Here is a 27,817-nt window from a genome sequence, read left to right on the forward strand (position 1 = left end):
AGGCGAGCCAACATCGTTCTACGTAAAAGAAGCCAGAAACACGGCGCCACGCAGGGTCTGCTTCCGTCATTTCAAGTGTCCGGAAAAGGTGTGCAGAGTCGTGGGAGGTAGGGCAGTGGAGAGGATGGATGGCAAATAGGCACCGGGGACGTACGTCGGCAGGAGTCATGGAGTCGGACGCTTACTCTGGGCGAGCAGTACGGTACGTGTGCGATACCCCGACCGAGCGGCTCCGGAAAGAGAGAGAAGGAGAGACAGGAAAACACCTGTCTTCCAAGGACCGGGTCGGCCCCTGGTTCCTAAACGCCAGACGGCTGGTGTCACGACGAGACACCCAGGGGAGACGGCAAGGTCCCGGTCCTGCCGGCCGTTCCGAGCCTGCTTCCACCCTAGGAAAAAGGCAGGCCGCCACCCTACCGCCCAGACGGCGAGCGGTGACATGTGCGGAGCCCCCAGCATGGGGCAGGTGCCGAGCGGTCTGGCTCCAAGCAGAGGGCTGTTCAGCAGGAACGTAACCGAACTTTTCTGGTGCAAAAGAGGAAGAAGAAAATGAAGCTTCACCTCAAACTTCCGGACATACGGTCACTCTTTCAGGCGGCTTCCAGCGGCGTGGCTCGAGAGTGCACGATCCTGGGCCAAAACGCGGTCCCGTCTCTTCCCGCGCTGGTGCCCAACGGCCTCCAGGCGCACACTTGACTGGGACCCCAGGAGGAGCAAGACTGGTGACCGAAAACCTCGCAAAGGACACTGTGGGGCAGCTCGGTCGTAACTGGTCACTCGGCTTCCTTCCACCTCGTTCTGCGGGAGTCCCGATCCGTCACAAGGGAGTCCGAGGGCCGAGGCCACCATGCTCCAGGCACCAGCCCGGCCCAGACCTCAAGTCGGCCGAGCCTGGCACCAGACTTGGGGTGCAGAGCCCTTATTAACTCCTTGTTTCTGTGTTTTCCTGGCTGCGGTCCCCGGCCTCGTGGGGCTCGGAAGCCGCCCCACCGGGCCCCACCAGCATGACGGACGGCCACTGCTCAGGCCACAACGTCTGGGGGGCCGCTGCGCCTCGGTCTGTAGCACGTGGGCGAGCAGGGGGCAGCGGTGCCCCCGCCCGTCTGCAGAAAAGTGGGCTCGTGTGCACTTACCCGCACCGAGAGCGAGCCCTGGGCTAACAGAGCAGCTCCCTTGTCCAAAGCATCTCGAGATGTCAAAGATCTCTTAAAATTCTGTTCAAATCACCCACCTCTGAGCTCCGGAAGCCCACGCGGTCAGGGGGAGGTGGTCCACGCACTAGGGACAGAATTCACTCCTCGGGGGCCCAGACCAGGCTCCCTGGAGCCGAGGGTCCCCGCAGGGGCACGGCCGGGCCCCACGTGGAGGGCCCCCTGGACACCTGGGCAGTCCTCTCTCGAGACGTCTAAGAGCCGTGACCCCGTGAGGGTGGGTGAGGACACTGAGCCTCTCAGCCTCTGTAAACGAGGTGCATCTTGTCCTGTGACCCGTGACTCACTCGAGATCCCTAACTGAGAGACACGGATGAGAAAGGAGCAGACGTGTCTCTGGAGCCCCTACCTGCCCGCACCGTCCCCGCTCGTCGTGGGGGCCAGAGGAAGCAGTGCCTGCCCAAGGTCGCTCAGCGTCCCCAGGCCCACGTGCCCTCCCCTCCGAGAACACAGAGGCTGCAGAGGGAACCCGCAGGAAGAGAACGCAGGTGGAATTCGGGTGCACGTCCTCAGCCAGACCTACGGCCACACGTGGCTTTAGCATCGGGCTGGCTCAGAACCCTTGAAAGAGACACCGGTCAAGTCTAGTGCAACATGGGGGCTCCCCGGCTCACCCTAGGAAACCCAGGGCAGTTACTTCCAGTAAGGCCTCCCTCGGGCCGGGGGGCAAGGGCAGGGCCACCTGTGCGTCTCGTATCCCACCGCAGCGCCCCAGCATGCTGTAGCTGAACACAGCGGTGAGTTCACGGGCACCTGATGGCAACGTGATAGGACACACTGCGGTGACCCGATGGCGGGAAACGCGGTCGCAGCTTCTGCGTGTGGAGGGCACCGCGCACCGGACGTGAGTGGGCTTATGTCCACCGTCTCCTTCACACCCGATGCTGGACGCCGTGATGTCACCACACGGCCCGGTACGACAGGCAGGGGCAAGATGAGACATCCATCTGGGAAAGGCTGGACACGGGGCGGCCACGCTCAAGTTCACACTGGACCCAGGGAGGCAGGGGCCTGAGAACCTGGCTCTGAGGAGCTGCACCCCACCCCAAATCTCAACCTCGTGCTCCCCTTCAGGAGAAGACTCTCAATGTTTCTGGCCAGGTGGCGCACAGATTCCAAGACGTGGGAAGTCTGATGTTCGTGAACTTTTCCGGTTCTGCAAATCCAAGTGCTGAAGGCCACGGAGCCCAGAGGACACGAGAACACCGTGTCCTTCCGCCAGCACCCGGCTAACCACAGCTGCAACGTGGCTGAAAGGAGCAAAATGCTCCAGGAACACAGCTGCTTGCAGAATCATCATCATTTCCACACAATTAAACCTTGTTCGCCACGAAAGCATCACTCGGAAGTGGCTCTGTTCTCGGCCCGGACCCAGGAACTCACAACGAGCCACGTAAAATTGATTACGAGTTAATTGCTCTGAGAGACGCTTAGCTTTGAACTACGAGCCGTCGCGGCAGGGGTAATTAAGAACAAGCCATGTTCAACAAACTCAATGAAAACCAAGACTTAAATGCTGAAATTGGCCGCTGGCCTGAATATAACAGGAAGGCGGTTCCAATTCGAAAGGCCATCGGCTGAGCACACGCCGTGCAGGAACGGGGCAGCGGGGGCAGCGGTGAGGGCACCCAGGGCACATGACACCTCCCTCCAGTGCCCAGCGGGCTGCTCCAGCCGGCCTCTCCGGATATAAGGCCGCTGGCAGCCTCCCTGCACCCAGGCTACATCCACAGTCCCTCCCTTCCTGTGACTACGCCCGTGGTCGCGATGCCCGCACATGAGTACCCTTAAACCACATCCCTTCGGGGGTTTCTAAGCCGACAACGAAAATGCTGCACTGTGTGTTCACATACTTGGACAGGGAGTGACTTCTGGCCGCTGCAGACAACAGCCTGCCACCTGTCCTTCTGTCCTTCTGCAAATACGGTCAACGTAAACCCCTTGTGCCAAGGAGACTTCGTGTGCCCACCGCCCAGGCCACGGGATGCCCCGATGATGCCCAGACGGAGAAGTGTTACTTCCAGGTGCGTGTGGGCGTTTCTGGAGGAGCTGGGCACCTGCACCGGAGGATGGAGTGGACATGGCCGTCCCCGTAGTGAGTGGGTGCCATCCCACCCACGGAGGGCCGGGGGGGGGGGGGGGCGGGGGGGGGGAGGATAGCAGGAGAGTCGGCTCTCTGTGCAAGCTGGGACATTACATCCTCCTGCCCCCAGACAGCAGGGCTCCTGGGTCCCGGGCACTCAGACTCAGCCCAGAGCACACAGCGGGCTCTGCTGGGTCAGCCCCCACAATCACACGACCCGACTCCGGTACCAAATGCCTCAGGTATGTCTGCGCCCCACTGGCCTCGTCTCCCCAGAGAATCCAGTATGCTGCGGTGACCGGCCCCTCGCCAGCTACTTAAAACGGGACGTTACTGAGCGCTGGATGTTCACATGGCTCCTTGTCTCCAGAACTTTCCGCGCAGAACATACCCAAACATAAGAGCATTTATGCCTTGTCTCGTCCGTCACCCTACCACACCTCTCCATACGAGATACACTGAAATTCTGGAGCTTTTATCACAATTTTTTTAAGATACAGAAGTTTTTTTTTTATATTGGCTGACTAAATGTAAATACGTCAACATTCTTGATAAATAATTATTACATTGAAAGATTATGATGTTCTGGAAATACACCACTTGGAGTTTTTGTATTTATACTGATTTATAGTGCCTTATTTAAAAAGAGGCCTCGTTCCAACGTTTCGTGGCCCTGAGGCTTCTGCACCTTGGGGCAACCCACCCAGGTAAGACCTCCCCTCTGACAGCGGAGGAGGTCAACTTTTTAAGAGTAAGGGCTAGGAATGGTCAGGAAAGGTCGGGGAAAAGTCGGGGAAAGGTGACTTTGACTGCTCGGTCCCAAGTGCAAATCTGGAATCTGAAACCCAGGACTCTGACCCTGTTGAGTGGCCTGTGGAGGGCTTGCACACCAGGGTCTGTGTGTCATGCTGGAAGATCTCGGCCCTCAGAAGGGCAGGGTCTGGGTCACCCTCTCCGCCTTGACAGGATCCCTCCTGGTCACCTCCAACCACCCAGGCTGCCCCTGGCCCTCAGACCAGAAACAAGCTTCCCGATCCTCACGCTTTCCGGTCTTGGCTGAAACGTTCCTCGGCCCACGAAAGGCCGTCCCTAGCTGCGTGTCCAGCAGAGACCCTCCCCCGCCCACTCCCGGTGCGTTTCCCACAAAGCCCCCACTCTCCCTAGAAAGCACAGAATCACATGCCGATGAGCGAGTGAGCGGGAGAGAGCTCCTGCCTCCGAGGTCACACAGCCAGCCCGCAGCAAGGCCAGGCCGGCACCCACGGTCATCCTCTGGCTCCCCTGTCTGACACAGCCTCCTCTTGATAGCAAAACAGTGTTGGGGCTCCCGGGGGGGGGGGGTCCTGGGGGGCTGAGTCGGTTGAGCGTCTGAGTGTTGATTCCAGCTCAGGTCACGATCTCAGGTTTCATGGGATCAAGCCCTGCGTTGGGCTCTGTGCTGACAGTGCAGATCAGAGCCTGCTTGGGATGCTCTCTCTGCCCCTTTCCCTCCCCTCCCCAGCACGCACGCTCTCTCTCTCTGTCTCTCTCTCTCTCTCTCAAAATAAATAAATAAACTTAAAAAAAAAATGGTCTCTAGCACGGCCACCACTCTAAGGGTCCTCCAGGCCCTCCGCCTTCTGGAAGCTTCCCTAGGCTCCTCCCTTTTCAGTGCTGAAACTCTCCCAGGCCCAGAATTTGAGCACTTCTCAAGGCCAGGGCCAGAGCTCCGCTGCCCTGCCCAGACTCCCCACTGCACCCAGCCCAGGACAGCGCACACAGCCAAGCTTAGCGGGGCCGACGGCCCTGAAGTCTGCAGAGGGGACCTCGTGCCCACACAGGCCAGGCTGGATGCTGGCCTGGCCTCTCTGGGACCACACACAAGCCCTTTCACCTATGAGCCCACTTTCCTCACCTAAACATCAGACAGAGACAACACACACACACACACACACACACACACACACACACACGGCTGCTGGGAGAGATTAATGAGGTCACAAGTGCCCGGTGCTCAGCAGGTACACAGCACAGATGAAGCCAACGCTGACGACTGGGAGCCACTGGGCAAAACTAACACCTGAGGCAGGGGTAACCCCCGCCAAGCACTGGAACAAGCCTTTAGAAAACGGTCTTTTCTGAAAAGCCAGAGAAAGGTCAGGAAAAGCCACAGGAACCTGGATGGTCGAGGAGTGATTGAGGATGGATCCATGGGGACGATCTCACGGAGTGAATGAGTGAGTGGGAACAGGTAAGGAGTGGGAGAATGAGACCAGATCGCGTGGTGTGAACGACTGAATGAATGAATGACAGGAATGAATGAATGAATGAGGCCGGATCATGTGAACGAGTGAATGAATGAATGACAGAAATGAATGAATGAATGAGGCCAGATCACATGGCATGAACGAGTGAATGAATGAATGACAGGAATGAATGAATGAATGAGGCCAGATCATGTGGAGTGAACAAGTGAATGAATGAATGAATGACAGGAATGAATGAATGAGGCCAGAGCACATGGCATGAATGAGTGAATGAATGACAGGAATGAATGAATGACAGGAATGAATGAATGAATGAGGACGGATCACATCGCGTGAATGAGGACAGATACTGGAGGAATAAGGGAAGGAAAATGAAAATGAATGAATGAATGAATGAGGCCAGATCATGTGGCGTGAACGAGTGAATGAATGAATGACAGGCATGAATGAATGAATGAGGCCGGATCATGTGGCGTGAACGAGTGAATGAATGAATGACAGGAATGAATGAATGACAGGAATGAATGAATGAATGAAGCCGGATCACGTGGAGTGGCTAGTGAATGAATGAATGACAGGAATGAATGAATAAGGCTAGTCATGTGGCATGAACGAGTGAATGACAGAAATGAATGAATGAATGAATGAGGCCGGATCATGTGAACGAGTGATGAATGAATGACAGAAAAGAATGAATGAATGAGGCCAGATCACATGGCATGAACGAGTGAATGAATGAATGACAGGAATGAATGAATGAATGAGGCCAGATCATGTGGATTGAACAAGTGAATGAATGAATGACAGGAATGAATGAATGAGGCCAGAGCACATGGCATGAATGAGTGAATGAATGAATGACAGGAATGAATGAATGACAGGAATGAATGAATGAGGACGGATCACATCGCGTGAATGAGGACAGATACTGGAGGAATAAGGGAAGGAAAATGAAAATGAATGAATGAATGAATGAGGCCAGATCATGTGGCGTGAACGAGTGAATGAATGAATGACAGGCATGAATGAATGAATGAGGCCGGATCATGTGGCGTGAACGAGTGAATGAATGAATGACAGGAATGAGTGAATGAGGCCGGATCACACCGCATGAACGAGTGAATGAGGACAGATACTGGAGGAAGAAGGGAAGGAGAATGAACGAATGAATGAGAAATGGCCTCCGGTCCCCCAACAGCCCCGGTCTAGCCTCCACCAAAAGAGGGCTCTGTGCCAATGGCCAGAGGCCTGATCTCAGTGTGGGACACAAGTGGGGGGCGGGCAGGGTGGGAGGAGGTGTCGGTGGCCCCGAAGGGTGAAAGGGCCCGGCTGCAGGCAGGTCTGAGGCCTGCCGTGTCCCCCCCACCCCCACAGCTGCTCCTGAGGTCAAAGCACATCTGTGCAGCCACTGAGCTCTCTGAAGGAGGCGGCGGGACCAGCTGTCGCCCCCAGGTCGCAGCGCGGGGAGCCAGCCCTTCAGGAGCCACGCGGACGGGACCACCCCCCCCCCCCCCCCGACTGTTGGAGTTCTGGAGCGTCCTCACTGCGTTCCGCTCCTGGCCGCCCACACGCTTAGGGCGCGCCACCGGCCCCTGGACCGTCTGGGGGCCCTGATCCCATGTGGGAAGGAGCGCTCCCATCCGGACACGCGAGGCTACACGCGGCAGCTCTGGGCGCCACCTCCCAGCGAGCGCCACCCTGTCCCAACTGCGCACCAAACGTGGAGGACGGGAGCGGGGACACGTTCGCCTCGCAAAGTATCAACAGCGAGACTGAGTGACGGCTGAGGGTCCGTGGGCAGGGGGAGGAAGGGTGGGACCGCGGTGGCCAGGGCTCCTTGGCACGGCCCCCTCCCTGCCGCCCACGCCTGCCATTCTCTGCGACAGAACTTGTAACAGAGGGTCCCGCAGCGTTTCCAGCAACAGTCACCCAAACGCACTCCCCCACACCAGCGGCAGAAGTCACACTCGCCACGTGCACACACAACACGCTCATCGGGGACATCCGTCCGCACCCCACCTCAGCAGAGCCAACCTGAACCCCCGGCCTGCGCTCCCCTAACCCGCCAGAGAGCTCCGCACAACGGAAACCTGAGCACGCCTTCCTGGACCCCCCAACGCCCTCACGGCGCCCCACAGCCACCCGGTGGCTGCTGAGCCCCGGGCCGGCACCCCCCACCCCCACCCAGAGAGGGGCCGCAGCCTGCTGGGGTCTCCAGGCCCGCACGCCGCTGCGGGGAGGCCTTCAGAACACGCGGGCCCGGGCCAGCCCCCCCCCAGGTGCTCAGTGAACGCGCAGACCTGGCAGAGACCCCCACACGGACAGGGGCGCGGTTTCCGTCGGATCAGTAGGCACAGAGACACTTCCGCTCAGTGGCCGTGTCAGCATGCGTGGCTGTTTGGGAAGATCCGATGTGCTTATGTCCCTAAACCACAATGAAATTCCTGGTGGATCAAGCCTCCCATCACTGGAAGAGACACAAGCCACAGGCAATCTGGGAAGGTTCTAGAAAAGATCACGAGTGTGTTTGCTTATGGTCTTGAAGTCTGGAAGGCGTTCTGAGAGGAAACCTGCCAACGTAAAACCTACAGCCTCCCATCGACGGCGAACAAAGCCTGGTCCGTCCAGTAGAATATTAACATTTCAGCCTTGAAGACAGAGGGGAGACTCCAATGCGCACCGGGACCCACTCCCACAAGGTCCCACGCACCGAGGGCCCACTGCCACGAGTTTGCGGGAAACGAAAGGCAGAAACCAGGCGGAGGCAGCGCAATCCCTTCCCCTGGAGGGTCCCCTGCACGCGGGCCGTGTGGGCCCCTGGTGGAGACGAGGCTCTGGGGACGGCGGATCATGAAAGGGCGAGCAGGCGCCTCCGGAGTGGTAGCCGCAGTGACCAGAGGTGCCATTTCCCGGTGGACATGCCAGGCGGGAAGCCACAGGCGTGGGCGCCGCATGCAGAGCTGGGCCACTGGAAGGCAGGTGCCTCCTCCCACACCTTCCAAACGCGAAGCCGGCTCCATTTGACCCAAGGGCACAGACACCTGACGGGAATCAGGCGGGGCTGTGGGGGCAGCAAAGACCGTGTCCCAGGGGGGCGCCAGCGCGGGCCTCCCTGCTTCCCTCTGTCCCTCTCTGCGTCGGAGAAGACGTCTCCCCACTGAGCCGTGGCCCCAGCTGCACTCAGCATCTGCTCCGGCACCCCCTTCCTCCACCCCTGCTGCTGCCTCCGCCTGCCCACACTGTTCCCAACACTCGAATGCCCTCCCCACTCTCTTCTGCCCATCCTCGAAGACCGGGCTCAAAGGTCGCTGGTTCTGGTAACTGAGCCCCCCAAAAGTACAGGGAAATGGGGTCCTTTCCTCCTCTGTGAGCCCACAGCGTTGAGGCACAGGGCAGCCTCCTCCCAGAAAGGTCCCCACTGGGATGAGCCCGCAGCAGGAGGGAGGCACAGCTGCGGGCAGGGTCCTGACGGCGCACGGCCACGCACCACACAGCGCCTCGACCGGGGCTCCCCACGGTTGGTCGCGGGTGGTGGGACCCAGGGCAAGCGGCTTCGCCCTCGGCTGGAGCACAGGTGACCCCATCACTGACTCTCACGGGGCAGCTGTGCGGGTCGGGACAGACCCAGGGCCCTGATGCAGAGCGCAGCATCACCTAAAGTTACACCGAGATACCCGAGGCTTTCTCACTGCAAAAGCCGCGCGCGTGCACGACTGACTGTCTCGGGAAGACTGGTGCTGCCCCAAGGAACCCACGTGACCTCCAGTCAGTCACCCGCCTCCTCCGGGCCTCAATGTTCCCGCCTTTACAAACGGGAGCGGGGAAGCCGGCCAGGCCCCCACGGAGTCCCCCTGGAGATGAGGACAAGTGTGGGTGACCACAGTCCTCTCGGCCACCTGCCCTTCACCCCGGCCTCTCCCTACAACCCCCGCTCTGACCCCAGCCAGCTGGTGAATTCCTCACACCCCAGCAGGCAGGCAATTCACCCATGTTTAGTGACCGCGGCTCAAGAATGGAGCGGAGCCAGGACCCGAGGCGCCCACTGGGTCTCAAAGCCAGTGCCTGCCCCCTTCCTGGGGCCGCGTCGCCCCCCGGGGGTGGGGGGCAGAGGTGCAGTGGGCCCGCTCACCGCCAGGGGGCATCTTGAGGAGCGGCCCTCCGGGACTCAGTGCTGAAGGAATGGCCCCAGTCCCTGCCCCTGGGCAACAGGCTGTCCCACCCCTCTCTGGGCCCCCGCGCCCTCGCCCATGGAACGGGTACTGGCGACAGAAGACATCGGGCAGCTCAAACCCATCGTCCACGGGGCCTCGTCAGGTGGCACCAGCAGGAGAGCCGTTTGGGTGGGGAGAAGGGGAACAGGAGGGTCTGCGGCATTCTGGGAACGGCACACGGCCAAATGCTAGAAGATTCAAAGCGTTGTGGCACCCAACCACCAAGACCACAGACAGACCGCCACATGTCCACAGCTGGGCGACAGACGGGCCAGGCTCTAACCGCTCTGTGCTCACAAGCCTGGGCAGCTCTTCTCAGCAAAGACTCCGCAGAGACCCCAAAGCTGTGCCTTGTTCTCCTTCTGGAACCACACGACTCCCCATCAGCTGGACTAATTCTGGGCACGAGGAAAAGAACTCTTCTCTTTCCCTGGGGGGGTTACTGAGCTGGGGGGTACCATCACACGGAGACCGGCTGGCCCAGCACAGTCCTGTCCTGGCGGGGTGCAAGCCCAGCTTCTCCCAGTCCTAGCTGGGGGCTCCGAGCAGCCTGCCTAACCTCTCTGTGCCTCTACGCCTCATCAGAGGCCCCAGCAGCGAAGCCGGCCAGGGCTGTTCTAACGAGACGGTGCCCGTGAGGCCCGAGGTCCAGGGACTAGCTCGGAACAGGTCACGTGAAGCAAGCTCCAGTCCTCAAGGTCTCCTCTGCCCGGAGCTGGAGGCTTTATGCAAGAAGAAAACCAAATTCGTTGCATGTTCAAGCCATTAAGCTCCTCCTGAGATGAGGCCCTGCGTTCTCCAAAATGCTAATTTTGGTTTTTTTTGTGTTGTCTGAAAGGGAAGCAGCACGCCCTGAAGCCAGAGCCAGGCCAGACGGGAGAGAAGGGCCAGGCAGAGGCCATGCCTCGGCCGCAGCGTGTTTTTCTCATCACCTGGGAACCCGAGCCAATCTGTGGAAAAACAGACCGCAGAGATGCGCGGGCGGGAGGCAGAGGGACAGCGGCAGGTAGCAGGAGACAGCCGCTCAGGCCAGAGGTGCGGCGCTCCAGCCAGAGGCCGGTTCTAATTAGAGCTGCAGAGAGCAGGGCCAGCCAGGAAGACCGCCCCAGGGTGAGATGCCCTCGCCCGCTCGTGGGGCAGGTGGCTCCAGCAACGGGGCCCTGCCGAGGCCCGAAGCACCACACACACACACACACACACACACACACACACACACACACACACACATATAAACGGGGCCTCCTCATTGCCACACTTCCCGACTCCCAGGGGCACGGCGGTGCTCTCTGGACACCCCAAGCAGAGCAGGCTGGGAGAGACCCGACTGAACCCGGGGGCTCCCACCTCCCTCCCTCAGGCCTGGGATGCACCCTCAGGGCCAGGCCGCGGTTCATGGCCCTTCCCAGGGCTGTGGAGCGCCCCGCAGGCTGCCCTCTGAGGCCGCCTGTGTCCCTGAGCAGAGTACGTGCCCCCAGCACCCCCAGGAAGGACAAAGGATCTGACTTTGCTCACCGTACCTGACACCAAGCAAGGAGCCTGCACCTGCCCCCTGCCCCCAGGACCCTCACCCGGAGTAACTCAATTTAGCAGAGGAGCTGTGGAGGGGCGTGAAGACACCAGCTCCAGCCCCGGCTCGGACACCTACTGTGACCTGGAGCGAAGGACAAAGGCCCTCCCCTCACTGGGCCTCGAAACCATCTGTACACAGAGGTTGGGAGATGAGCTGGTCACCCACAGCCCTTCTTGCTGCATCCGGAGGCCCAGAGCAGCCAGCTGACCCACCTCAGGCCCAGGATGGAGCAGAGCATGACCTTGTGGAGTGGCCACGGACTGAGCACTGGGAGGGAGTGAGGCCGGGCTGTGGGGCTCGTGTGGGCATCTGGGCCAGCATCAGAGCAGCAAGGCCGTGGGCAGGGAGAAGCCCAGTGACGTAGTCTGCCCTCCACACAGCCAAAGGGCTGCCGGAAAGAGGATGACGACGGTGACTAGGATGGGGAGGGGGAGGGGGAGGAGGGTGGGGGTGATGGTGGCGGTGTGGGTGACGATGACAGGGACGATGACAATGGGGATGACGACACAACACGGGAGGACACTCCCACGGACATTACTACAATCCACCGTCACTGCAACCCTCGAAGTGGGTTTTATTCCTCCCCTTTGACACTTTTGACACGTTTGAGGAAACGGAGTCCCCGAGAAGGTCGTCACGCAACTTCAAGACATGATTCAACTGCCTCCTTCCAAAAGACATTTTAACACACGTGGGATTCTGCAGCGTGAATGTGTGCATGTGTGAGTATGCCTGTGTCTGTACACATGTGTGTGTGAGTTGGGGTGTGTATGTGCTTAAAAAATCTCTGAGCTGCCACCGTGTTCAGGGGTCTTCTGGTCCTCCCTCTGGCTCCCCAGATCCCCCACTGCCAGTTCACCCCAGGATACCTGCGGACCCCCCCAATGACCACGTCTGGATCACCCACCCTCCAGTGTTCCTTCCTCCTGCAGGTGTATGTGACCTGTCATCAGAGGAGTGAGGGAGGGGGAGCATGGCCTCAGAGCCCCCAAGACTCAGGAGTCCTGGCTCTGCTGTGACAAGTGTGGGGCCCTGGTCAAAAGACACCCCCTTTTTATGCACGGAGGGGGGTACCTGAGGCAGGGGCCCAGAGAGAGCCTTCGATGGACGCTCTCTCCTAGGAGACAGGTGGCGGTTTGGGGGTTAGGACCCTTCCCCCATGGCTATGTGGCATCACCTTCTTTTCAAGAAAAGATTTTGAACAAAATGCTCACGTCTTCGCGGGCACAAGTATCTGCACACAGACTAAAGGACAGATGCCGTCGTTAACCGACAAGGGCAAAACCACCCAGCCAGTGACCACAGGGTTACTGGTCTCACACCTGAGCTGGGGGCGGGTCTTTCAGCACAAAGGTGCGCTCACCCCCAGCGGATTCACTCTGGGGGATTCACGCGGGAGGCAGTCTCTGAGTCTGGACGTGCATCTGGAAAGAATGGGCCCCAAACCACAGTCCAAGCTGCTGAGCCCGCCTTCTCCTGAACTGGAAAAAGCCAAGTATTTGCATGTCACACAGGGGACATCAAGGGAAAGGTCAAGAGACGAGTCTCTGGCCGCCAGCTCCCCCGGAGGCCACTTCCTGAACGGTCAGCCTGTTCCTTCAGAGGCCAGAAAGAGGAGCCCCCCCAGGGTTTCAATATGGAAAGTGAGTTTTCCTGAGGGCAAAACAAAGATCTGAACCACAGACACACCCCCTGACAGAAAGCTCTCTTCCTAAGTCAGCCTCGCAAAGAGGAATTTTCAATCCAACCATCTGCTTCCTGCACTTCTGTCCACCTGGCTCCCAGATCTGGAAAAGTCCGAGGCGGCAGGAACTGCACGAGTTTGGAAAGTCAGGGCCAAGGGCACAGGACCCCGGCACAGACAGTTCCTGGACACACGTGGCCAGAGACACCACTTGGATCAACGCGTCCTCGGGCCACACCGGCCCCCGGCCAGCCAGTGCCTGGGAGCGGGGAAGGGGCCACCAAAGGGTGTGGAGGGCGTGGCTCGAACACAACTGCCCCCCAAGGGGCACCCGGGCTCCACAGAAGGGGGGACTTGAAGCTCCGTGGGGCCAGAAGGGAAGCTGAGTGTGGGGTTCCTCACAAAGTTACACTATCTGCCCCGCGATAAGGGAAGGACTATCTGCCCCGCAAGCCACCTCTGGGTTTGCAACCAAAAGACCCAGACGCCCGTGTTCACGGGAGCATTTTGCCCGACGACCAAGAGGTGGGAGCAGCCCCAGCGTCTGTCAGCGGAGAAGCGGATAAACACATGGTGGTCCCCCTGCAACGGGGAGACCCCCCACCCTCAGAAAGAAGCGAGGACTGACCCGGGGCACCCCGAGGGTGCGAGCCGACACAAGAGGACAGATGCGGTGTGACTGTTCCGGGGGTCTGTCTGTGAAGCCGCACTTGGGGGAGGTCAGGTGGGTGCCGTTGACCAGACCGTACCTCGGCTTCGCGGGAGCCGGTCTGCAGCCTCCCTGCCTCAGGCGGCGTCCCCGCGGCCAGGCCAGGCCAGGCGAATGTTCTGGGAGGATCCCTGGGAGGGGACGATCCCGTGAGTACTGGGACAGTCCCGAGATTCCGGCCACACGCCAAGCACCCCTCTGTGCCCTGTGACGCCAGCATGGCAGTGTCTGGAGCACAGGGGGCACCCGGCCGGTCTGGGCCGCCACAACCGAGCTTTCCTGCCCCCGACCTCCACCCTGCTGCGCCCTACCTGGGGACAGTCACCCCATGCTACACGTTGGGGCCTCCCCGGACGACCGTCCCAGCACAGCCTCCAAACTTGCGGGCGTCTGCGTTCCCTTGACGGACACTTCCGGGGGAGGCCGGCCCCGCGAGGCAGGACCTCGTCCTCTGCTCCGCCGCCCCCAGCACCTGCGCGCAGCCCAGCACACGCTCTGCAATCGCGCCCTGACCTCCGTGGAGCCGGACACACAAACTCGGGGTGACCTCCATCTGTTCGCCTCTTTCACCGTCAACTTTATCAGGTCAGGGGCCGAATGACGGGTGACAGCTGGGTGCCCCCGCTCAGGTGAAGTCGACCTCGGGCGGCAGCCAGGGCACGCTGCTCACACCGTTACCTCCTGCTGTCACCCTCACGAGGCCGGGGGATGCCACGCCCTCAGCCCCACCCACCACCCTCAGCCCCACCCACCACCGCTCACGCAGGGTCCAGGCCAGCGCTGCTCTTGCGTCCGGAAACACACGAGCAAGGAGATGTTCCTGGAGGTGACCGTCACCGCCACCGCGGTGCTTAATGCGGACCAGACCGGGACACCAAGGCCCAGAGAACAAAACCAACCTTCCGTGTGAGCTGGGTTTTGGGGGACAGCCCAAATCACGGCGCCCCGGAACTCCCTCCCCACACTCGGGGACGGGCCCGACCCGGTGGGGACGGGCCCGACCCGGTGACGACGGGGCCAGCGGCTGCAGCATACAGGTCAGGGGCACACGCCGGCCGGGCTCCGGCATCGAGGTCCGCCCCGCACCGCCCGGCAGCTGCGTGCCCACAGCGTCTCCTCTACCCAGAGCGGCGCCTCCTCCCCCGAGCTGGCCGCAAAGTGCCAGGACCCCGATGGACCCAGGCACGGTCCATCCCTTCCCTAAGGGCTGAAACCGGGTAAAGAATGGACGGTGGGGGCGCCTGGGTGGCTCAGTCGGTTAAGCGTCCGACTTCGGCTCAGGTCACGATCTCGCGGTCCCTGAGTTCCGGCCCCGCGTCGGGCTCTGTGCTGATATCTCGGAGCCCAGAGCCTGCTTCCGATTCTGTCTCTCCCTCTCTCTCTGCACCTGCCCCGTTCATGCTCTGTCTCTCTCTGTCTCAAAAATAAATAAACGTTTGGGGCGCCTGGGTGGCGCAGTCGGTTAAGCGTCCGACTTCAGCCAGGTCACGATCTCGCGGTCCATGAGTTCGAGCCCCGCGTCGGGCTCTGGGCTGATGGCTCAGAGCCTGGAGCCTGTTTCCGATTCTGTGTCTCCCTCTCTCTCTGGCCCTCCCCCGTTCATGCTCTGTCTCTCTCTGTCCCAAAAATAAATAAACGTTGAAAAAAAAATTTTTTTTTTAAAATAAATAAACGTTAAAAAAAATTTTTTTTTTTTAAAAAAGAATGGACGGTGGTCTGTGTGGCCGCTGTGGGGAGCGTCTGACCTCCTGCCTGAGGGTGCGGAGTCTGTCCACAGAGACTAGCCAGGGTCCTGGGGCCATCTCCAGACGCTCACCTTTCACTCTGGACCCCTGGCACCTTCTGAATTTCGACCCGTGTGAACGCACCATCCAGTCAGAGCCCGGGTTTAAATCTGGACTGAGTTCTTGATGTTTACATTCAAGTTAATAAAGCTACAACTCCGAGTCATCTGGTCCCACCTGGTGACCGAGGACCTACCTGCCAGGTGGACACCTCCATGAAGGCTGAGAACAGGGGACTGTCTCCAGTTCTGGAGGCCAGGAGCCCAGAATCATCATCAGCAGCAGCAGCAGTCACAGGGCTTCTCTTTGGAGCAATCCCCCCCATGCTCCCCTCTTGCAAGGACACAAGCCTGCATTTAGGGCCTGTGGAGGGTGAATCCCGGACCACCCCTCCGTGTAAAACCCTCCTGGGGCGTGAGCCCAGCTGGGAGGCCCACGTGGAGAACTGGCCTCCCGCCCTGCCCGTCACGCCCCCACGTGCTTCTGACGGGTGGGCATCTCAAATGCCCCCGAGACACTCCCGGGACACGGCGCCAGCCAGGCCTCACCTCAGAGACTCCGGGAGCGCCCAAGGTGTGGGCAGGCCTTCCCTGCGGCCTTCCTGGGTGACCAGCCTGTGCCGTGTTGCCAAAAGCCCTGGAAAACGCACCGGCACCTACGGAGACCCTACGCCCCATCTCTCTGGCCCAGCTCCTCTGTGGGGGGCCCATCCTGCGTAAACACCTCTCCTTCCTGTCCGCCGGGGCACGATGGCATCCAAGAACCGCAAGCCTCCCAATGACCCTCTCTCTCCCCGCACGGTGCGGCGCTCAGCAGATGTTAACCATCCCAGACAGTCACGCGGAAGGACCCACAAGCGTCACAGAATGAGGCTGCGAGAGGACATTCTCTTATTTTGTGGGTTTGCATGTTGTTTAGATTCTGTATAGGACTGTCATCAGAACACTAGGTTATCGAACCAAGAAACATAATACACCAAAAATGGAAAAAAAAGAGAATTAAAACACTGCACAGCCTTTCATCCACCCTGAGGAGCTTAGCTCGAAGGAAGAAACAGACACAGAGGAGAAGTAAGGAAGTTATAGCAACTCCACAGAAATCCATACAATGAGCCCTGAAAAAGTCTTTACTGACAAAGAGGGATGTCCGTGACCTCGTAAGCACGACAAACTCGTAGACTGTGATCCCATTTTGTGACAACACGGAATTAGAGTGCACACTTCAAGTAAGCCCTCAAGGACCACCCCAAAACGCTCCCAGTCCGATTTTCCCAACTGTGTGTAGGACCTTAATTCCCAAGCATGGCACCCAGCCCGTCACAGCTGCCGGGTGCCCGTCCCTGGACAGACCCCACCCACGGCCATTCCTGCGGCCCTTCTAGACCATGTGACTGACATCAGCACCTGGTCAGCCACGTTCCTGGACCCCCGAGCCCTGCCTGCCAGTCCCATCTCCCCACCAGGCAGTGAGCTCAGCCCAACAAGGCAGATCCCTGTAGAAGTTGCTGGAAGACTAGGCCCCCAGTGGTCAGAGCGAGGAGACCCACAGTGTCTCTTGACGACAAAGTCACACGGAACCCGCAGATCCTAACCTGGTATGGAGAAGGACAGCAGGTGCACAGAGCACATTATTTCTGGAAGCCGCCCATGTTCTGTGAGCACATGCTTCCAAAAGTGTGCCCTGTGACCGGGTCCCTGGGGTTCAGGGCTGGTGGTGACCAGCAAGGCCTCCCTGGAGGGGTGTCAATCCCAGCCCCGCCCCTCCCGGGTTCCTACCTTCTCTCATTGTCGTCCAGGTGAGCAAACAGCACGTTCTTGGAGATGGCCTTGGCCAGCGCCGTCATGGTCTTGTAGTCCTTGGGAATAACCTGCAGGGGAAGCCAGCGGAAGTCAGACTTCCGGGCACCCCTGAGGGTCAGGGCTCGGGGCCCGGCCCCTCCCAGCACCTGCGGGACCCTGAGAAACCATGATGTGGCTGGACACAGAACCGTCCGGCCTTCAGCGTGTTATTGCTGGAGGACCGCAAAGACAGACAGCCCGGAGTGTGATCCCGGAATGGGATGTGTCTGTCACCATCGCTGTAAGCAGCTGGAACCAACACGACGAAAGAAAGGGAGGACAAGAAAACACGGTGGTCTGAGAGGTGGCCTAAACCTGGAGGACTTGGGGCCTTGGTGGACTGGCCCTGGCGGGCCTTAGGGACCCCTAGAGGATGCTACAAGACCTCCAGTCCCTTGGATTATCAGTTCTTCTGTTTTATTTCAGTGGCTTTGTTTTTAAGGTAATAAAACACTTGAGTAAATATTTGAAGACTGAAAAAAAAAAACACAACTTGAGCCAAGTTTGGAGCCACACCCAAGGCTGACCTTCACCCTCCGAGGCGGTGATGGGCGGGCCTTGTAAGGGGGGCTCTGCCGATAAGTGAGCCCGATGATGGGCGGGCCTTATAAGGGGTGGGGGCTCAGGACCCTGCTGATAACTGGGTGTGGTGATGGGGGGGGTGCCTAGTAAGGGGGGGGGGCTCAGGACCCTCGGCATGGCTATGGGGGCCTAGTAAGGGGGGCTCAGCCCCTGCCAGTAACTGGGCGCGGGGAAGCGTCCACCACAGCAGACCTGCCTGGTCGGAGCTCCCAGTAAGCACATGCCCAAGAGCTCCATCACCGACCGAACAGCACAAAGTGCCTGCATCTCACATTACAAGCATCTCAAACGCCAAGATTTCTCCCTCAAAATAAAAGACACCAGTGGGAGGGCTATTTGGGCCGTAACGTGACCCCCTCTTGGAGCTCAGCTGCCAGAAAGCTCTGCCAGGCTGGGGGGTGGCATTAGGCCCCAGCACATGTGCACATTACATTTAATACCATGGGTCTTCACCCAGGGACTTTGAGAGACGGGACTCAAGCCCTAGAGATTTACTCTTTAAAAATAAGCCTTTTATTTTAGAATAGTTCAGACTTGGGGCGCCTGGGTGGCTCAGCTGGTTAAGCATCCGACTTCGGCTCAGTTCGTGATCTCACGGTCTGTGGGTTCGAGCCCCGCGTCGGGCTCTGAGCTGACGGCTCGGAGCCTGGAGCCTGTTTCGGATCCTGTGTCTCCCTCTCTCTCTGCCCCTCCCCTGCTCATGCTCTGTCTCTCTCTGTCTCAAAAATAAATAAAACATTAAAAAAAATTTTAGAATAGTTCAGACTCATGGGAAAAGTTGCCAAAGGCAGTGCCCGTACCCTGCAGCCACTTGGCCCCACTGCTGGCACCTGACCTTGCTCGGGAACACACCACAGCCACGGAACCAGCCACGGAACCAGCCACGGTGTGTGCTGGCAACACGTCCTCAGTTTCACCTGAGCCGCTCACCCTGTCCCTGGGCCTCACCCAGGTCACATTCAGTGACTGCACCCTGAGCCCCCCACTCTGGAGAGTTGCTTAGGGCGCCCTTGGTTGGATGACCTGGATGGGTCTGAGAGGTGCTGGCCAGTTACTTTGCAGAATGTCCATCCACCTGGGTTTGTCTGGGATCTTCTCGAGGTGGTAGGGGGTGCTGGGGGGGGAAGACCACAGAAGTGAAGTGCCCTGGGGGTTTTAAACGACACTTTCAGTGGTTTCTCATCCCTGATGGTGGGCATGTAACGGGGCCAGAGTCTCAGTGCAGGGGGACGGCACGTTCTGGAGGCCAACCCACGTTCTGGGGATGGCCGCTCGGCAGCGTGAACGTGCTCAGTGGCCCCGGGACCCAGCTGCCCCCAAAACCCGTGTGTTGAAGCCCAGGCACCAGTGCGTGGTGTCTGGAGGTGGCCCTGAGAGATCAGCGCCCTCCTGGCAAGAGACACCGAGAGCCTACTCTCCCTTCCCCTGGATGCCCGAGGACACAGGAGGCCGAGCGGCTCCCACCAAGAACCAGCCAGCACCTGCTCCCGGACGTCCAGCCTCCAGACCGTGAGCGAGCGTCTTTGCCCCAGCTACGCAGGCTCACAGAGACAATAAGCTACGTTGTGTGTATTTGCCTGATTAGATTTCCTAAAAGGTGAGAAACTAAAAATACCGAGAAAAGAAACTAAAACTGAGGCTAGAAACACACAAGATAGAAACGACAGAGCCCACGTCTCAGGGCAGACGGGGGGTGGGCAAGGGGCGCCGGGCAGGGGGCCAGGTCGGAGAGCAGGCAGGGGGCCGGGCACACCAACAGGCACAGGGGCACCACGTGTCCTCGCGCTCCAGAGCACATCCTGACTCAGGCACGCCTGCTGGTTGCCGTCCCCAAGGGAGGGACACTGAGGAACAGCAACATGGAGGAGGGAATTCCCACCAGGCGGCTCCGAGGCCAGGCTCCAGCCTCCAGGGCAGAAGGACGTCTAGGAGGACAGGGACCACAGGATCGGGATTCGGGCCCCTCCGCCCACACCCCGTGAGCTGCTGTCCCGTCCCTCCCTGGAACACGTGGGTCGGGAAACCCCACAGGAGAGCCCACGGGCATGACCGTGACCCTGACCATGACGTTGCCATCACACCGGCCCCTCCCCGACCAGAAGGGAGCGAGGCCGGAAGCCGGGACCCTGAGGGCCCGGGCCAGGGGGGTGGGGGGGCCCACCTTCCTCACGTAGGACACGGCGTCCTCCTCCGTATACACCTCGGCACTCACGCCCCCTCGGCGACGGCGGGCTTTCACCACCGGGTTCGGCGGGGTCGGGGAGACCTCCTCGTCGTGGGAGTCTGACTTCTGCTGCGTCAGAATCTGTCTGGTTTCCTCCTGTGGGGAAGACAGCGGGCGGGCTCACACTTGGGTCTGTCCGCCCTCCCGAGCCTGCTCCTTCAGCACCTTCCAGGGCTCCCCTCTGACGGCCTCTCCAGGCCGGGAAGAGCCCCCCCCCACCCCGCTCCCAGGCCACCTCCAAGTCCCCCTCCCCCACCCACACGGCCCTGATGGCTGGGGCCCAGGGGGCGGTGGGCACGTCCGCTCCGTTCACCCCTGCACCCCCGCATCCCACGCGGGCAGACACGCAAGAAATGGTGGGCGGATACATAAAAGGAAAGGAAATCTGTTTTTCTTCCCTCCCTTTGTTATTTAAATGGTTTACAAATGGCGAGTGCGTGCAGAGGGCACAGAGTTCCAAAAGTGTAAAGGAACACGCACTGCACACTGACAAGCAGGCCCCCACACCTGACGCTCCAGCCACCACATCCCCACATCCCAAAATCAGTCTCAAGACCGGTGGGGCAGCACAGAGTGAGGTGGGGATCCAAGGCAAGCAGGCCCTCACCTGTCTCCCCACCTACCTAGGACAAGGCCTCCGTCCCCTCATCGGCGAGGGCCACCTTCCCCAGAACACCCACACCCGGCAACCTCCCGGGTCAACCCAGCACAACAATTAATCTGACTTTACCAGGCAGCGACCCAGCAAAAACATGAAGTTAGGAAGGAAACTGAGTCCCACCCACGGTTCCTCAGGGGTTCCCGCTGCCCCACGTTCCAAAGCACCCCTCCCTGCTTCCCAGGCAGCCCGTGAACCCTGAGGGAACCCTGAAACTATCCTAATTCATACTACAGTGCAAATGACTTCTGGAGGCGTTCTTCCCCCAGAGGGCTGGTACTTTCTAAAGATGACGTTTTAGGGGCGCCTGGGTGGCGCAGTCGGCTAAGCGTCTGACTTCAGCCAGGTCACGATCTCGCGGTCCGTAAGTTCGAGCCCTGCGTCAGGCTCTGGGCTGATGGCTCGGAGCCTGGAGCCTGCTTTGGGTTCTGTGTCTCCCTCTCTCTCTGCCCCTCCCCCGTTCATGCTCTGTCTCTCTCTGTCCCAAAAATAAATAAACGTTGAAAAAAAAAATTAAAAAAAAAAAAAAACGTTTTAAAAGACCCCAGACGGGACTCTGAAGTTCAAATGGGAGGTGTGGTATTCCGACTGGGAACCCACAGGAAAAAGAAAGTCAAGAAGCTGTCGTCCACCCAAAACCAACAGAGTTCAGCCATTATTCCTCGTAGGAGGGCCGCCTGTCGCATGCCAGGTGCTGTTGTCGGGGTTTTTCTTTTCCTCAAACAAGTTTATTTCTTCCACTAAAAACAAGCAAAGAATACAGAGCCAAGCGAAAGTTCGACACGGCGCACGTCAGCTTTGTGGGACGTTACGTGGCACTTGTGCCCCGGGTGGGGGACGCTGGTGGCGTGGACCACAGGACACGCCCGCCTGCGGCCACCGCCTGGGCCCAAGACCAGTGTTCGCGGGCCCGCAGCTGCTCCCTTACTTCCCCTCCGGTGAGGCCCACAAACCAGGCTCCTTGCGGGGAATCTCAAGGCCTTTAAAGGCACCGTAGCTCTCCACGCACGAGCTGCCCCCTGTGCCCCATGACCTGCTGCAGCCTGAGCTCAGAGCAGAAGCAGAGGCCCCGGCTCCCCCCAGATGCAATCCTGCCCCTTGCAGGGAGGAGGGAACGAGACAGAGAGAAGACGAACGGGCGGGCAGAGCACCAGCAGTCAGGAGAGCCTGGAAGGTACGTGTGCCCAGTGGGCAGGACACTGGGAAGGCTCCTTCCGGAGTGCACTGTGCGATCCTGAGGGAACCCCTTCACCTCTCTGTGCCTCCATCAAGGACTGTTGAAAGCGACTTCATGCAGCTACTTAAAAGTATCTTTAGGGGCGCCTGGGTGGCTCCGTCGGTTAAGCGGCCGACTTCGGCTCAGGTCATGACCTCGCGGTCTGTGAGTTCGAGCCCCGCGTCGGGCTCTGTGCTGACAGCTCAGAGCCTGGAGCCTGCTTCCGATTCTGTGTCTCCCTCTCTCTGCCCCTCCCCCATTCATGCTCTGTCTCTCTCTGTCTCAAAAATAAACGTGAAAAACAAAAATAAAAATAAAATAAAAAATAAATAAAAAAATAAAGTATCTTTATAGAACCTCCAAAAGAAAGGGTTAGCAGATGGGTGGTACGCATCCTCCCTCCCCCCTCCCCTAAATGATGGTAACATTAAAGCCTGAGGGGAGGTGAGTCTGCACGGTGAGGACCACGGGGCATGCCTCCACAGGTCTCTGGAAAACAGGACAGCAAGCTGCCTGGCACTCAGACAGAGCAAGCCACATGGAGGGTGTGCAGGGAACAGGCCCCCGGATCCAGGGAGGGAGCCTCCAGGCGGACAGGGGGGCCTACCGGGTTCGTGGGGAGCCACACCCTGGGGAGCAAGGGCCACCGGGTCCGTAGGGAGCCACACCCTGGAGCGCGGCACCCCACCCCCCAACTCAGAAAGTTGTGCAGAGGTGAGCTCCTCCCTTCCCACCACCGCCCCTTTTCAAGTCCCAGTGTGGAAACCCTCAAGTCCGTAGGATAGCAGAGGGAGTGACAGACGATCACCAAAATCCCACCACACATCTTCAACAATCATCAAAACAGGGCACACCTACTTCAGCTCACCTCCACGCACTCCACACGCACGCACGCACACATGGAACACGTGCACGTGTCCACGTGTGCAACACACACGTATACATGCATGCACATGTAACACCAGATGATGTGTGCACAGGATACACACAATATATACACAATACATAGAACACGCATATGACAGACATACAACATGCACATGTATAATACACACAGGCAGACGTGACACACGTATATGGTACATTCACATACGTAGCACACACACAGTGCGCGTGTGCCTAGGACAACATGTATATGGTGCACACACACCTATAACACGTGTATACAAGGTACATGCACCTATGATAACACACGCATACAATGTACACACACACAACACGCACAGACACGCATACACGACATATACACACACATACGTACACAGCTCTGCACGTGTAACACATACGTGTATACAAGACACACACAAGACTCCTCTGACACACGGGAGATGGAAGCAAATCCCGGATGTTATGAATTTCATTGAAAAGTTTTCTTTTTGGGGGGGGGGGGGCGCCTGGGTGGCTCCGTCGGTTGAGCGGCCGACTTCGGCCCAGGTCATGATCTCGCGGTCCGTGAGTTTGAGCCCCGCGTCGGGCTCCGTGCCGACAGCTCGGAGCCTGGAGCCCGCTTCGGATTCTGTGTCTCCCTCTCTCCCTGACCTTCCCCCATTCATGCTCTGTCTCTCTCCCTGTCTCAAAAATAAATAAATATTAAAAATTAAAAAAAAAAAGATTAAAAAAAATTTGTTTTTGACATTTATTTATTTTTGAGAAATAGGGTGAGACAGAGCGTGAGGGGGGAGGGGCAGAGAGAGAGGGAGACACAGAATCCGAAGCGGGCTCCAGGCTCCGAGCTGTCGGCACGGAGCCCGACGCGGGGCTCAAACTCACGGACCGCGAGATCATGACCTGGGCCGAAGTCGGCCGCTCAACCGACGGAACCACCCAGGCGCCCCATGAATTTCATTTGAGACCTTTTAGTATGTACCTCCTAAAAGATGACCTTTAAAAAACATAGAGCCCCATGTCCTCAAGCTATATGAGCCGTCCTGACCACAAAGCACCACTCGGCCACCCCAGCCTCTGGCCACAGAGCTCAGGGGCTGACGTGGGGCCGGGCCAGCGACGCGCCCTTCACGGCCCAGGCTCCGGGTGCATCTCGGCGGCCCCGCGGCCCCCTTGAGAGGCTCGGGTGCGGCGAGGGGGGTCCAAGCGGGAAGGGCGGGGCTGCACGCAAGAGACCGGCCAGAGGCCACCTTCTCAAGGGAAGCACTGTCGGGGCCCCCCCCTTCCATGGGGCCGTGGGCATCACTGTCCTGGCACCAGCCACTTTCCATGGATCCGGGGGCTTCCAAACGCAAGGCCACTCGGGGAGGCGCTGGGCGGAAACGGCGCCGTTATTTCTGGACGGCACCCCTTCCCCTCCTCCTCGGGATTCCAGGAAAGCCTCTGGTTCTCCAGAGCCCCCTTCCTGTCTCCTGCTCTCACGCAGATGAACTGTCTGGGTTGCAGGATGGTCAAGGGCAGGAGGTCAGAGGCATCTTCACAACAGTGTGGGAACGGCGATTCCAGAAAGCTCTGCGGCCAGAACCTTCCCCAGAAATGCCTAACGCCGCCCCAGGGACCGTCCTTGCTCTGCCCCGGGGCCACGTTCTCCCCAGACCGCATATGACGTTCACTGTCTTCTGACCATGATTTTCCGGCACGAGGGGCAAAATGCGGCCTTGCGGCCTCAGAAGAGGACATTCTCTTCTGAATGTCGGGAGGGGGGATGTCGGGAGACTTTCTGGAACTGAGTAGACGCTGCTGAGAAGCCCATGTGCCTGGGACCCGGCACACATGGAGTCGTCCCCTCCACCCCATGCTCCCCCTCTCTGACTGAGGACACAGCCTGCCGGTCCCTCTGAGAGGCCTACTGGGGCAGCGGACCACGCCAGCCTGATTGCCCACGCTGGTCCTGAACACCCCACAGGAGGAGGGGCCGCTTCCCCAGCGGTGGCCAAGTTGGCGTTTCTGGACCTCCCCCCAGGGGGACTGTCCCTTGCCTCCCTGTCCCCTCCGACCGAGGGAGAGCCGTGGTACTTGGGGACCTGCGGCGTCCAGGACAGGGGTCCATGGTGCCACCCCTGGACCAACCACAAGCCCCCTCCCAGGGCTGCAGCATCTCAGAGCACGAGGCAGGCCCCGAGGCCAGCCATCCCCACCTACAAGGCAAGGAAACCGAGGCCCGGAGAGTGCAAGGGGCATGTCCAGGGGCGCTCGACCTTCAGTGGCAAAGAGAGGAGAGAAAGGTGCAGTTTCAACCATTTATTGAGCACTTTCGGAATACCAGCCCTCATACAGAGAAAAAGGCACGGTTTGTCACAGAAGGTTTCGATCTAATAGGAAAGACGGGTCCAAGTCTGACAGAGAAACGGGCTGAGCCACGAAGGACTAGATACAAGGGCTGTGCAGGCAAAGGGGCTCCTAGGCCACCCCTGGGAAGGAGGAGGCCGGGAGGGCTTCCTGGAGGAGGGGCCTTCTGAGCCCGCCCGGATGAGACAGGCCGAACCCAGGGGACACCGTGGGTGGCTGGGAGCTCAGCCCCCCACCTCCCCAGGTGCCCTCTCCGGACCTGTGGCAGATTCCCGTTTACACGGTCCCTTCTTTGTGCAGCCACCTTCCCAGATGTCCGTTTTATTCATCCCCAGAGTCACCTCCTTTCCCGTCTGCCGTCACCTCCTCCATTTCCGTTTCGTTAACTTCCGCTTTATCCTTGTTATTTCCACCGTGTGGCTCTGTCACTCACCCTCTTTCCAACCTCCCAGGCCGCACACCGTAGCGGCTCCCATAGGCTCCCTCGAAAATTCAGAGGGCAGCTCTATTTGGAAACAGGACCTTTGTAGACACAGGTGAACACGAGGTCTTGGTGTCCTCGTAACAGGAGGAGGATTTGGACACACGGCTCAGGGCAGATCCCACCGTGAAGACAGAGGCAGAGGCCGGGTGATGTGTCTGCACGTCAGGGGCTGAGAGCAACGTGAGGCCGGGACGGACCCGTGTCGGGACCACCAGGAGGAAGTGCCGCTGCAGCTCTGAGCTTGGGCTCCCGGCCTCCCAGCCGTGGGGCAGAAAATTCCTGCTGCTCGCGGCCCCCCAGTCTGTGAGGATTTGCTCTGGTGCTATAGGAGTTGGAGACACATGGTTCAGTAATTCCTAATCTTAGTGTCCAGTGAAGCAATAATTTCCCCTCTAAAGACCAACTGGGGGGCGCCTGGGTGGCTCAGTCGGTTAAGCGTCCGACTTCAGCTCAGGTCACGATCTCACCGTCCGTGAGTTCGAGCCCCGCGTCGGGCTCTGGGCTGATGGCTCAGAGCCTGGAGCCTGCTTCCGATTCTGTGTCTCCCTCTCTCTCTGCCCCTCCCCCGTTCACGCTCTGTCTCTCTCTGTCTCAAAAATAAATAAACATTAAAAAAAAAAAAAAAAGAACAACTGGGATGCTTTAAATGTCACTTAATTCTAAATATCTCGTAATTTTTTACTATGACAATCTTCTTCCACAAATTACACAAACGCTCATTACTGGTTTCCAAGCGTATGAGGAGGCTGGCTTCCTCCGTTTACTCCTGGTCAGCACTTTATTAATGAGAGTGAAACAACTTTATTGGGTTATGGTCAAAGAATATGGTTTTTGATTAAGAAAAAGATTTGACCTCATCGGGGGATGTACTTGATTGTGAAATTCTGATTGACACACCCCTTTCCAGGATCTCGTCAGTTGCCTGAGCACACACTGAAGCATCCCAGAAAGAACGTAAGTCAGTAAGGACGCAGAGCCGACCTGGGGCCCTGACCAGCCGTGGCCCTGCTGCCTCGTGCAGTTGGGTGAAGGGCAGCGCGCACGCCCAGGGCGGCACAGCGGGGAAGTCCTGGGCTTCCTGATGTGCTCCCAGATCCGGCCCGGTACCTCGAACGGCACCTGCCACGTAGCTGGTGTTCAATAAACATCTGTCGACTAAGTGAGTAAGTGAATAAAACCTTTTTGGAGAACTGTCACCACAAATCGATGGGCACTTCTAGGCCCCATGAATCCATCTCTTAAAATATATCCAAAGGAAGCAATGAGAGGTGTCAGAGATATCTGTACTAGAATGTTCTCTGCAGTGTTTCAACAAAATTTTTAATCCAGCTAGCAGCAAGAAATTGCTTGAATCAATTTAGAAATATCTACGTAAGGGGCGCCTGGGTGGCTCAGTCGGTTAAGCGGCCGACTTCGGCTCAGGTCATGATCTCGCGGTCAGTGAGTTCAAGCCCCGCGTCGGACTCTGTGCTGACAGCTCAGAGCCTGGAGCCTGCTTCATATTCTGTGTCTCCCTCTCTCTGACCCTCCCCTGTTCATGCTCTGTCTCTCCCTGTCTCAAAAATAAATAAACGTTTAAAAAAAAATTAAAAAAAAACTAATTTAGAAATATCTACGTAATAGAATACTCTGGCCTGTTATATCATGTTTTTAGTAACATTTAACGGTCACAGAGATGATCATAGGGGCGCCTGGGTGGCTCAGTCAGGTAAGCATCCAACTTTGGCTCAGGTCATGATCTTGCAGTTTGTGGGGTCAAACCCCGCGTCAGGCTCTGTGCTGACAGCTCAGAGCCTGGAGCCTGCTTCAGATTCTGTATCTCCCTCTCTCTCTGCCCCCTCCCTCCTTCACACGTGCGCTCTCTCTCTCTCTCTCTCTCTCTCTCTCAAAAATAAATATCAAAAAAAAAAAAGCAGGAGTCAAAATTACATGCAGTTAAGGGAATGAAAACACAAGCCACAGACTAGGAGAAAATACTCAAAAACACACATCCGCTAAGGACTCGTGTCCAAAATGCTCGAGAAACCTCATAAGGTCAACAAGAAAGCAAACAACCCAGTTAAACACCAGGCAGGAGATCTGA

At 58.6% G+C, this 27,817-nt stretch overlaps 1 protein-coding gene across 4 annotated transcripts in view; it reads right to left on the reverse strand.

The window, feature by feature from the left end:
* PRKAR1B (protein kinase cAMP-dependent type I regulatory subunit beta) overlaps positions 1 to 27,817 on the reverse strand; it is a 119,401-nt gene that overhangs the window by 68,698 nt on the left and 22,886 nt on the right. For all 4 annotated transcript variants that reach the window (XM_045048065.1, XM_019820308.3, XM_023246635.2 and 1 more), the window contains exons 3-4: positions 20,080 to 20,238; positions 17,274 to 17,365 (exon numbers count right to left, since the gene is read on the reverse strand). In XM_045048065.1, the coding sequence (XP_044904000.1) occupies positions 17,274 to 17,365; positions 20,080 to 20,238 (251 nt within the window). The remainder of the gene's footprint in view (positions 1 to 17,273; positions 17,366 to 20,079; positions 20,239 to 27,817) is intronic.

Source organism: Felis catus, chromosome E3 (genome assembly GCF_018350175.1).
Source record: "Felis catus isolate Fca126 chromosome E3, F.catus_Fca126_mat1.0, whole genome shotgun sequence".
Taxonomy (NCBI): domain Eukaryota; kingdom Metazoa; phylum Chordata; class Mammalia; order Carnivora; family Felidae; genus Felis; species Felis catus.